This window comes from Protopterus annectens, chromosome 9.part0 (assembly GCF_019279795.1).
Source record: "Protopterus annectens isolate FY-2018-M chromosome 9.part0, PAN1.0, whole genome shotgun sequence".
NCBI classification, from domain to species: domain Eukaryota; kingdom Metazoa; phylum Chordata; order Ceratodontiformes; family Protopteridae; genus Protopterus; species Protopterus annectens.
Window position 1 is genome coordinate 1123500243 of NC_056743.1, and position 13858 is coordinate 1123514100.

A 13858-nucleotide genomic window follows, 5' to 3' on the forward strand; every position below is an offset into this window, starting at 1 on the left:
CCTAGAGTATAACTGAGCATGCAATGTAAATCTCTGATAATAAATCCTGGAGTATAACTAACCATGCAGTATACATCCTTGATAATAGATCCTGGAGTTTAACTGACCATGCAGTATAAATCTCAGATAAAAGTTCCTGATGTATCACTGACCATGCAGTGTAAAGCCCTGATAACAGATCCTGAAGTATAACTGACCATGCAGTATAAATCACTGATAACAGTTCCTTAAATATAACTGACCATGCAGTGTAAATCTCTGGTAACAGTTCCTCAAGTATAACTAACCATGCAGTGTAAATCCCTGATAATAAATCCTGGAGTATAACTGACCATGCTCTCTGATAACAGTTCCTTAAGTATAACTGACCATGCAGTATAAATCTCTGATAACAGTTCATTAAGTATAACTGTCCATGCAGTGTAAATCTAATGATTATACATTGTAAGAATTTTTAACTGTATTAATCTAGGCAGCATTAAAGACAGAAGCACGGTATGGTAGAAGCAGCTTGTATTTATTCCTAACTCAGATGTCTCTTTAAAAGGTCATCTCTTTCTAGAATATTTGACAACTAATCCAAACATCTGTCCCTTCAGACTCAGGCAAACCACAAGTCTATTTTATATCTGTCCTGTCTATCTAAATGAAACTTCTACCAGCTGGATAAGATAATTTTAGTTACTTAGGTAGCAGTACCCTGCAATACATATGCTTATGCACAAATACATTTATTTATTCATCAGCAAACAACTTTGGCAAATTTGATGTGAAATGCTTAACTTTAAAAATTACTCTAATCTTTAATCTGCAGAAGACAGGTTTATTTTCTTTACATTTGCATTCTTAATTACCATGGCTGTTGCATTTACAAGTATACAGGAACTACAAAATAATTTCTCTTATATGCATAAGTAAATGTAACAATTTTTGCTAAACTGCAATAGTTAGGGTCAGAGTCAAACACAAAAGACGCAATAATCAAAAATAAAGAAAAGTAGAAGTAATATAACCAGGTGATGTAAAGTACACAAAATGTGAGGATGACCTTTCTAGGGAGGCGTTATTATGGAGATGCACTGGCTGCATAAGGTAAAACAACATGTGCTCATCACCACCCCTGCAGGTTGTTAACAATGCTTGTCTCAAACAGTGCCCACACTTGAGTAAACCCCAAGCCTTAGGAACTGTCATACCCTTATGGTCTGACTTCCACATCAGTGAAGGGATTGAACTTCCATTATATCACATAACCTAGATAATAGGCTACATCACACAGACATCCTTTTGTGGTAACATTGTGTTAATACTGACATTTAAACATTAGTGTAATGCAAAAAAATTCTGCAGGAGATGCCATAATGGGCAGGTCTGTGAGTGGAAAGTATCAGATTTTTCCCAAGCAGGCAGGAAGGGGGTCATGGAACTCTGAGAGGAATGAACTGAATTCTGCATCCACACTAGTTAGTGCTGCTAGACTATGGAAGATTCCTGAGGGAGAGTGTTAGGAGACTCCAGGAATGATAAGGAACCATGTCAGGTGGGAAGTATTACAAGCTGGGCTGGAGGAATTGAAATCTTGTGCAGGAAAACCTATTCTTCCATGCGAGATATTTTGATCAAAGCTGGAGGAACTAGAATGAATTGTGCTTTTTGTATGCACCATACTGTTTGGAAAAATCCATGCATACCTCTTAGCTGTCACTGATTTTCAGGGACGTCCCTGATTTTGACTCAAATTTTAACTCCTAAAACTAGTGACTTTTGGAGGAAAGGTGGTGAATTACACAAAGAATAATGACAATAATTGAGTTATAAACTTATTTTACTTCAGTAAATGTGCATTCATTCCTATGCTCTGATTCTGTTAATGTTTCAGGTTAATAGCACTAATATTTTAAAAGTGTCCCTGATTGTCCCTGATTTTTTCTTGACTTGTCCCTGATTCTATTGAAATTTGTCCACAATTGCTTGAGAGGTCTCAATCCATGTAAGAGTGTGCCAGAAAGCAATAACCTGAACTGTTAAAGTTTCAGCATTCAGTACTTAAACTGTTCATAAGAAAATCTTGAGTTATACTGTTCTCCCTAATGGAGAGAAGAAATTGTTGTTGCCTTTGTCAATAAACCTGAGTTTTGAAATTTATAAAGATGTTCCAATTTGATTTCCACAGCAAGTTAAACAAGTTAAACACCACCACTGATTTTGAGGGGGAAACAAAATATAGTTTTCTGCTGTGAAACTGATGGCTAATTCTTCATATTCATTTATCATCACACTTTTAAAAGACAACAGCATTCTGCAACTGTTCAGATCTGAAAACTATAATTTAATCAAACAAAAGTTTTATATCACTACAGGTTCTGATTGCAGATACAAGACAAACCATATCAAATATCTCTAAAATACAATTACTTTTTTTAGTGATTTTATATATATATATATATATATATATATATATATATATATATATATATATATATATATATATATATATATATATATATATAGTGGTTCTAACAGTTGTTCTTTCAGCTTTTCCCAGTTAGGGGTTGCCACAGTGGAACTCCAGTCCGCTAATGATTGGCAGTAGATTTTTTTATGGGTGCAGAGGTGCCAGCTCAACGCCCAACCTTCAGCGAAGGCACGCCCATTCTATGCATGTCTTTCAAAAGCCACTCGACCGTGGGGAGGACATGCAGACTCCACACAGAAGGTGCTCCAGCCGAAAATTGAATGGGAGAACCTCTTGCTGTGAGGCAACAATGCTAACGCTGCACCACTGTGGCTTATAGTGCAACAGGTAAATAAAGAAAGCAAACCAGTTACATTGCACTAATAGGACATTACAGAAGTGCTAGTTTTCCAACATGCACCAGAAGCTGTCTGATAAACCTCAAATATAATACAAGTCAGTTATATGGCAAAACACTGCAGAGATTAAAAAAAACTTTTTGGGGTAGTTAGTGACAGAAAAATAACAGATATCTGCATACATGTATCACTTGGCAGTATTTACATAGCCTTGCAACATTGTACACATGTCTTAGAGAGGACAGAAATTTGTAGCAAAGCATCTACACGTAACAGTTGTAAGCGCTGCTTTCACTAGGAAAATGTAATGAAAAGTTTTCAGGTGTAGATTTGCAACAATGTAACCAAACAGTTCAAGGCATAAACTGCAAAATTGCAGTATTAAACATTCAGGATCTCAGTACTCTGGCTACAAAGCAATTCTTTACTTGCATTTATACAATCCAAGAAAATAAAGGAGTCTTTCTGACATGTTTTATACAAGATATTCCACTGTATAGGTAATTTATTTATAAGCAGCCTCCAAAGGAAATCTTGAAGTTACATATTCGTATTGGTTTGTAGGTGTATTTGTAAGTACTAGGCTAGCTGCCCCTGCAGCCCACTTTAAGACTAGGCAATTTCCCTTTTTGTGCTCAAAACCTATTTGGTTGAGTATTTCCTAATGCCATTTGGCTTGCATATGTGCAGAAAATCTATCAGTAATGAAATGTAGAATGCCTTGAATGCCAGACACAGGTCACCTTTTAGCAGTTTGTAGGATACAGAGTATAGTGACAGGGCTTTGACTTAGTCCACGTAGGATATGTTATCTAGGCCTTGTATCCTTTTAGTAAGGTATTTCTGTGGGTGTTCCAGTTGTTGCATAGGTATGAACCGATGCTTGCCAAAGGGGAATTATAGTCAATGATTGGCTTAATGAGAGCTGAGCAAAGGGTGACAATAACATTCCTAGATGTAGACAGAATATGGATTTTACACAGTCTTTATATTCAGTTATTAAAATATTAACCATAATATTTTGTTTTATTTTTTACTCAGAAGCCAATATATATGTAACTAAGCTAAGTAAGTCCAGCTTTTTTTCTTTTGCCACTTCTAAACCAACCTGTTACTGGAGCTTAATTTTAAACTCCAAGCAATGGAAAATGTTTCTAACAGCTCTTATTCCTTCATACAAGAAGATATACATGCATTTCTTAAATAATGTTTTTTTTTCTGAAAGTTAATAAAAAAGTCTGCCATAAATATGTAGTTTTCTCATAGCCACCAAATCTCATATCTCAACCCATTGCTCCTTCACCACTTTTCTTAAGCAAAGCTAACATTTGGTATAGATATCCATGTCAAATCTGCCATGCATATCTTACTTTTTGATATGTATGATTTATCATTGACATTTGAAGCTATTATTGATACTTCACATATTTCCCTAATGTCATACTTAATGGGTTAAAAATGTTCTTCCACTTGTAAAGACACTGCATTCATTATTATAGCAAAAAGAATATGACTTATAGAACATTCCTGCTTAGTACCCATCATGTGTAGCCAATCTTTCACTTGATCGTCTTTTGATGAAGCTTACTTTTTATACCTATAATTTCAAAAAAATTCCGGTTGGTTATGACTCACATGTTAATGCATTATCAACTTCACTTCTTATCCCCTCCTCATTATGTCATTCACTAATCCTTTCACCAATAATATTTCTTGACATTGCCTTTCTTGGACTCTGTACAGTCTCTTATGCATTTTACAACAACATCCATGATTCCATCTTGTCCCATCTCATCTTTCAGTACTTTTATTAGTCCTTCATTTCCAACTAATTTTGCTGCATATACTTCTTTTCCCTCTTATTTTCTCACTTTTAAATAATACCTTTGCCTATATAATAATTTTGAATTATTTTCTTATTATCAAACAATTTAATTTTGTTTTTTTAGATACAAATTTGAGTCCCTCTCTAAAGCACCCCCCATTTCTTAAGTCTCCTCTATTTCCTTTTTCAGCATTAAAATATTCATTCTCAATGTATAAATATATATTTACGCATTAAAATATTCATTTTCCATCTATGAATATATGTTTTAAAAATATAATCCAGCAGTCTGTCCACTATTTGTAAAATAAATCTGTCATGTGAGCCATCTATAACTGCTAAATCTCATCTTCAAACATCTTTTTGTACATTATTTTAGTGGCAATTGTTTTATTCCTTTTCCATCTTTCACATCATTCTTATTTTCACATAACAAATCACATATAACCAAATAGTCTGAAATAGTTTCTAGAAGGACCCCATAACGGTCTTTAAAACTTTTAAACTTTGCTCTCATGTATGTAAATGTCATTTTTCCCCCACATGCACCTGCTTGTACTTAAAAAAAAGACAAAACTTCAGGTAATGTTCTTCCCATTGTAAGCTTTTAAGTCTCCTGAAGGTCCCTTCAAGTTGGTTTATAACACACTTGGTACTTGACAGATAGACATCTCATAAACCCAAGATGTCAACACATTACCCCATAGTATGCATAACCAGACATTCCTGACTACATTTGGGCTTGCAGCCACCCATGGCAGTCCCATTTTATTTCAGCAATTATAGTCTCATCTCTCCAGCATGAACATGTTAAAGGTCGTACAACCCTGCTGCTTGTAATACCAGTTGATATAGGTTATCTGCTGCCATTGGTGACCCCATTTTGTTTGGTAGGCATGCAGTCTCTCTGTTTTATTTCTTGTATTTCTCCACAGGAACCTTCTAATGTCACACACCCCTGTTACTTGCAACACTAATTGCTTAGGGCTACTCAGCACTTTGCAACTCCTCACCTATTATCTTAGGCAGATCTGAAGAAGCTTTAGGCAAAAGTGATGGCAAAGTCTTCATTGTCCAACACTGCAGCTAGCATGCATACAAAGTTGTACACTCTGTGATTATCTAGATATTTTTAGATATAATCTGATATAAAATGTTTTACATAGAATTTTAAATACTTTATTTATTTATATTGCCATAGTAGACCAAATAAATAATATTCATTGTTGTTGGCTCTAATTTTTGTGCAAAAAAATTAAATTCTTAAACATAATTTAAATTCATTAACATAATTCAAAAGAGGGGAATTATTGTCAGAAGCCATCCCCCAGACACTCCCACATCATGGACACACCCAATGGGCTAGGCTTTCCCCAATACGCCTAACAGGATGTAATAAATACTCACCACCTTGGGTCTCACAGTTACAGTCCTCATATGCCTTCACAGTAAATGATCTGTGTTTCAGAAGGCAAGGCCCTGGTGTCCCTTTGGATTCCATAGGGAATATTTTTCAGCTGCATGCTTTCCATTTTTAAAACTTTCCAGAAGATTTCAACAAACAGAGGAGTTTTAACAGAACTATGGGTCTACAGCAAACATGGATAGATCCAGGACCAGGACAAGAGAGACTTGCACCCAATAATCCTGAAAAGAAAAATAGATGAACTACACACAAACCACTGGGCTGACCACCACTGATGTAGATGACCTCTACCTACCTTCCTAGGTAATCTGTAGAATTTACTATTTAGCTTGTAAAAGAGAAGGTAAACATTAACAAATAAATTAGTATTTTTAAGACTCTTAGCCTTGTAAAACATTCTCATTGCAGATGAATTTTGACTGTTTTTACTGAGATTTGAGGGGCAATGCTAATAGGCTGATGTTGACTTTACATGTATATGCCTAGAGGTTGGATAGCTCCTTTGCAACTCTGAATCTGAAGGATGGTAGGCATCTGACAGCATTTCAGTATTTTTTTTCTTTCAATGTTGTGTGCAAGTTTAATGATGTTTCATCAAATGGTACGTTTCTTGATCAGGTAAATCTGTCATCTAGGCTTTCACATCCTCAGGTAACATTCTTCCAAGGGTTAATGCAGTGTTTAAAACTCCTTCCTCTTGAAACGATAGCTTGACTTCAAGCATTCAGTGTCCCTACCCATAGCTATCCATCTGGTAATTGGGCCAGTAAATAAACCCAAGTCAATTTTGGCAAAGTCCAGTGCCATACCAACTCTCTGGTTGGTTGAGTGCCATGTGTATAATACTAGTTGTTGTTGTTTGTCTTTCGGCTTTTCCCAGTTAGGGGTCACCACAGCGGAACTCCGGTCCGCTAATGATTGGCAGTTTTTTTTTTTTTTATGGTGTCGAGTTGCCAGCCCGATGCCCAACCTTCAACGAAGGCACACCCATTCAACACATGTCTTACAAACACCCATTCGACCGCGGGGAGGACATGCAGACTCCACAGTAAATATATTAAATAGTGGCAGCACAGGAAAAGTTTCTTTTATGCCTTGATTTTACAGTGTAATGCTGTAATAATTTAGTTGATTTACAAAATGACATCCTAAAGAAAGTGGGGGCCAAGCTATACATCAAACTTCACATAATTGTAAAAGTTTAAACTATAATAAAGTTGAATGATATGTTAAGTTAATCCTGAGCTAACTAAAGAGTTGTTATTACCTAAGATTGGCAGGAAGACAATGCAAAGTATGCATACTAAGAAACTAACCTGGACCCATGACACATTTCATGAGCATAGTTGTACATGCCAATCAAAACTTTCCTATCCTCAATACGAGAGAGCATCAGAATGACAGACGTATAGGTCACAATCAGGTCCAAGTAGTTTTTAGTGAAGTCATAGTTGATATTCTGTAAAAATAAGAAAAAGAATATCCTTGGTTAATTTATCTAGAAGGAAAAATGATAAAGATAACATTTTTCATCCACAGCTGAGTGGTAATCTAAATGAAAATGTGTGAGTGCAATTAAGAGTGCCTAAAGAATATAAGCATGTACATTTTTACAAAAACACAGATTACATAATCAGATATCAGAATTGATAAATTAAAATTTTATACAAAACTAGTAAACTGAGGAAATGCTGAGGGTTGTACACAAAATGTAAATATAACCACAGCACTGCAGCAGCCAAAGCCAATAAAGAACCATACCCTTGGAAAATAAGTACACCACACTCAAGTAACTTGAAAATTAATTTAATCCAGTTGATTAAATGCTTTCATTTCACCAGGAAAACTTCTTCAGAAAAGTTAAGATACATACAGCCTCTCTTTAAATACTCCCAAGTCATACACTGATTGGTTGAAACACTTAATCTTGTCTATTAACCTATTCAAAACATTCTTGCAAAAATATAATTCTATACCTAAAAACATCACATTAAATAAAAATTATTATGCATGTTTATTATTCCATATAAGTAATTGGGTGAAAAAAAGAGAATACAATAAAAAGGGGGGACACTTCCCAAATCATTTTGAAATAAGTCATTTTTAATCATTTTAAAGTGATTTTAAAATAATGTTAAAATACACTGGCTCATCTTAAGTGCAGGAACAATGAAACAATGATCATTCATACTTGGACTTGTACAGGCATCAAATGCTAATAGCCAAATTAATTCCCGATCTTCTAGTTTGGTTTCCCAGTCACCTCCCTGTTCAGGATGTTTAACCTGTTCTATTACCCAAAATTTTAATTTTGCCTCCATACATATTCTGGTGTGTCTAAATAGGGTACTGGTGTCTTTCACTCTGTTATCATGCACGTTTGCGAATTCTCTGCTTTAAGCATCTTTCTGTTTTCCCAATGTAATAAGCATAGCAGTGTGTGCAAAACACCATATATACAATGCCTCTGAAATAACAATTATAATGCCCATTTTTGGGGACAAATCTATTTAAACTGGATAAAATAACTCGGTGGCATTGACTATCATATGACACTGGGCACAAGTACCGCATTTAAATGTCTCCTTCTTAACTTGAGGTACAACTTCATTACACAATAACTTGCAAATTCAAATAAGTTCTTAAAATTAGCACCTCTTCTGAAACCAGTGTTTAGGGGATTGTTAAACACACACACACACACACACACACACACACACACTCGAAAACAAGCCCGCTAGAGTTACCACCTGTCCCACATTGCGAGGGATAGTCCCACTTTTGGCAGTTGTGTCCTGACAAAAAATTCTAAAAATGGCAAATGTCCTGAGATTTTAGGACAAAATTATTTCCTATATGTTATGTAATAGTTGCATAAAACTGTTATACTGTATCTAAAATACCTAAATGTTATAAGAAACAGAATAAGCAATTAAAATGCTACAAGAATAAGCTTTTATTTAGGCAAAAAAGTTAAGTTATATCCTTTGTACTGACAGTGGATATGTGTCGCCTGTAAAATCTGATGTTTGTACCAAAAATGTCCCGCTTTGGCCATTTGAAAAGGTGGCAACCCTAAAGCCCGCACACACACTCGAAGACATGCGCACACGTGCGAGAACACGCACATGCAAGAACACCCGACAACACACGCACGCACACAACACAACACACACACATGCGCACACACACACACACACACACACACACACACACACACATGTGAGAACACACACGCACACACACACACACACACACACACACACATGTGAGGACACACACGCACACACACGAGAACACACATGAGAGCAGGCACGGCCGTGAGAACAGGTGCTCCCATACACACACACACACACACACACACACACACACACACACACACACACACACACACACACACACACACACACACACACACACACACACACACAAAGATGCACATTGTAACATTCCTCGTTCTACTGCCACTTGCATCATTTACAAACATAATTAGATGTTTATAAGTCCATAACTTTGACCCCCAGCATTCAAGTCTCATGGCAATCAAGGAACACCGATTCCTCAAGAAATGGTTCAGAGGTTTTATAACTGCCCAGTTGTTTATGTTTGATTTAAAGTCTCCAGATTTTTGGACCTCATTATACAGATCACAACGCATTCCAAAGTTTGGCAATTTGGACTGTAACATATGAATTCATAGCACTAGATCTTCCTACCTTTGAAACAGATATCATATTACAGTGTCTTTGGACTATTAAATACTTCTGTGTTGTACATTACCTGTAAAACAGGGTCATTAAATATGTCACATGACAGTAAAAATGTACCCTGAATGTGCATGTTGCAGAAAGAAATTAGTTTTAAATATTTAGATTATCCCTTTATAATGATAGGTATAATTCTCTTTGTATATTTTCTCTGGACAGCTGTTAAAATTTGTATTTGAGTTTGAATGCAACTTTAAAATATATTATCCTACTCAATAATGGGTCTGATGCAAGTTATAAACACCGGCTATAGTTGAAAGATGTTTTAATAAATAACCCATTTATTTAATTGCTTTCATGCTGCCATGATGGTTAAAAGATAAATCAGATGCAATTGTAATGTCAAGATCTTTATATTGCTTGGCATCTTTAAGTAATAAACCTGTCAAATAGATGGAACTTTTTGAATTTTGTTTGAGAAATATGTAATTTTGCACTTATCCAGGCTAAATTTTAGTCTAGTATCTGGTGACCAATTTCAAATCATACACCAATATGTATAGCATCAGATTTATTTTGTATTATAACTTGGATTTTACAACCATAAGCATGTTTTGGACCCAAAATTTAGTGTTCCTTGTAATACAAAAAAAAAAGCAAGATTAAACAGCACTGAGCCTAAAAAACAATCCTTGTGAAACACCAGATGTTACAGGTAGAAAATCTGAATGAATTTTATATATATTTACACAATGCTGCCTGTCAGTTAACCAGTTTGCGATCCATCTCGCAATCTAACAATTAATGCTAAATTCAAGTGTTTGTGAATGGAATGGAGTGACAAACAGTAAAACGTTTTGGCAAGGTCCAAAAATCACTCCTAGAGACAAACCCATATCCTAGGCCATCGTTATTTGACTGTAAAAGCATACTAAGTTGGTCATAGTAGATTTTTGTTTTATGAAACAGTATTGGTCAATTTCCTTAACTGTTAATCTGAACTGTTCATCTGAAGCCTGAGTTATGCATTAGTTCTAGAAGACATCTTTCAAAGCACTTACCAGCCACAGATGTCAAACTTATAGGCCTATAATTGTTATATCTTTACTGTCCTTTTTATGTATAAGGGTACTACAATATAAGTTCCAATTACAAGTCACAGTGCTGTTTTCTAGTAATTTATTACTATCTCTATTTAATTACTTTTGTGTGCCCATCCATATGCACTCTTTTTATATATACATACATCATACCTCTCAAACCCTTAGCACAACAAATTTGGACAGATCTAAAGTAATGGTGAGACAAAGGGCCAAATATAGTGACAGATTTTAATTACTATTATAAACTTAGAAAGTGAATGGATGTGCCTTCATTGTAGGTTGGGCGTCGAGCTGGCAACTCGGCACCGTAAAAATTTACTGCCAATCATTAGCAGACCGGAGTTCTGCTGTGGTGACCCCTAACCGAGAAAAGCCGAAAGGCAACAACATAAACTTAGAAAGTTGATAGAATAATATGAGCAACTCATGTAGTATGAACTTATATTTCCTGAGGAGTATAAAATCTAAAACTCAAATGTATGTCATTGCTTAGTGACTTAAGCCATCAGTGATTTGCCAGAAAACTACAAATTTTATAAGAAAAAACCCTAAATTATTAGACATTTGAGAAGTATGACATACATTACTGGTATAGCATTGCAATTAGAAAGATTGCATATCAGGTATATATATATATATATATATATATATATATATATATATATATATATATATATATATATTAATGCAGAAACATTAAACTGACAGTTAACATTAACTGTATGACTATTCCACCATCTAATCCACTTTAATTATCTATATGCCTAATGTACCTTTATATACCTGGACATATACACAGTATGTCTCCATGACAGAAGTACAGTTTTCAATTTTCAATGTATGTTGAATCAAACACATAGCTATTCTATTGACTTTCAAAGAGTCTAATGCCTATCTCTGTTGAGCCATGCACCCTAGGTCCCAACCAATCATCCAGGCTCAATTTAAATAGAGTAGCAATTTTCCTGAGTAGCAGAGGAATAACATTCCACCCCTGTCCAGTTCTACTATGGACATTTCTTCCTACAGCTGGGGATTTATACATATGAACTTTTTATAGCTCACATTCAATGATATTTAATTTCAACTCTGAAAATGACAGTGATAAACATTTTTCATACTTTTACACACAAATATAACATCTCCTCTCACGAATCTGTAATTAATTGAATATTTTTTTCTGCCCCTACATTTCAATTTATTCATTTCTTTTATCTGTCTTGTGTATTACCTTTGAATTCTCTCCAACTTTTTCATTTGTTCAGTTCTGTAAGTATAGACCAGGGCACAGTATGCAATAACTGCTCGTATCACTGATTTAAAGAGAGGAACGAAGATGCCTTTTTTCCCTACTTGAAATTACTCGAAGAATATCTTTGAAAAAAAAATATGTCCTTGTAACATTCATCAGATCTGTATCAAATGGCAATTGTTTATCAATACTGATTCCCAAATCTTTTGTACTGTTACCTTCCTCTTTGATCATATTATTTATTGTATATGGGTAGCTAGGATTTTTTTTTAACATTAAACTCTATTTTTTTTACTTAGAGCAGGACTCCAAGTTATCCAAAGTTTGCTAAAAGTACTATAGAGCTTTTAATTAGGTAAAGACCCCCATCTTCAGCTTGTCTGAAAACTTACTGACCCAGATGATATTTAACAGAGAAGAATTGGTCATAAAAATGGTAAACAGTACAAGCTCCATCAATAACCTCTGTGGTACCAGGTTGACAAATATTTTAGAACATGACATGGCATCCCTAATGTTAACCTTGCATTTTCTATTTTCTAACCAGTTAGTAGTCTCTCTCTATAGCTAGAGAGAGAGAGCTGTTCACCTCAATTTTTCCATTGTACCCATGATCTCATCATGTGAGACAAAGCTGTAGGTCTTAGATACATCACATCTCCTAGGAGTCCTATATCTAAAGGCTACTAGACCATCTGGTAAAAGCTTATTAAATTTGTTGGGCGAGATCGACTTTCAGTTAATTCATGTTAGTAAATGTCCCTATTCAGAATTAAGGTTCTACTCTTAACTTCACATGGAACATGTTATAAACATTCCTGTAATATGACAAGTTTAACATACAAATTCTCTGCACTAAAAAGTGGAAACATCACTATGCAAGGTCTAAGTAAAACAGTGAACATTAAAATGCCTTCTAAAGCAATGAAAGTGTTTTTGCATGAGGGCCCTGCACCCCCATCCCCTTTAAATTTTATATCCTGGTTCCAAAATCATTGCACCTTGGACTAAGAGGGGTCTTCAGTTATACCACAACCTTAGAAAAAGTAGATAAATAAAATACTATCATGTCTGTATTTGCACCTTTCAATGTCAAAAGTGTATGTGTGCCAGAGTTCTGCCTTGCGTCCATGCAACATATGTTCTTGAAAAATATGAAATGCTGTGATATTATCATCAGCACTACCATGGCATAAAGAATATAGATTCACAATATGTAGGGGGCTGTGTGTGTGTGTGTATGTGTGTGTTATAGTTTCTTCAACTCAAATGCAATTTATTTACAATAAAATAGCAAAGAAGACTTAATTTTCAACTTAACAGAAAAGAAATATGTTTTACTTATCATACTTGCAGTTGCTTGCAAGTCAGCTGTGTGTTTGTTAGTGCACTTTTAAAGACTATCAGTGAAACAGTTCAGAGGCTTTGTTTTGCATCTTTGGTCAAGCTGTCCTGCAGTTGCCAAATCCATCCACATGAAGGATTCCAGTTCTCCATTAGTAACTCCCCAGTTAGGGCCCTGGTACTCCTTCATTAGCTCCACAGGACCCACTGGAAGTTTACACAGATGTTTTTGGACATTTCCACTAAAAATCTCCAGTTTTGGCCTCAAACTCTGCCTTTGTGAGAGGTAGATGTCTCTAATATTGTGGAATTCACACCTTCTTTTAACAGATCTTTACATGTGATTAGATGGTATTCTACATTTTTAGCTAGGTAATATGTTGTCTG

At 35.2% G+C, this 13858-nt stretch overlaps 1 protein-coding gene across 2 annotated transcripts in view; it reads right to left on the reverse strand.

Moving 5' to 3' along the window:
- The window catches only part of NCKAP1L (NCK associated protein 1 like), a 1498172-nt gene that overhangs the window by 1246144 nt on the left and 238170 nt on the right, over window positions 1-13858 (reverse strand). For both annotated transcript variants that reach the window (XM_044083976.1, XM_044083975.1), the window contains one exon: window positions 7382-7524. In XM_044083976.1, coding sequence (XP_043939911.1) covers window positions 7382-7524 — 143 coding nt within the window. The remainder of the gene's footprint in view (window positions 1-7381; window positions 7525-13858) is intronic.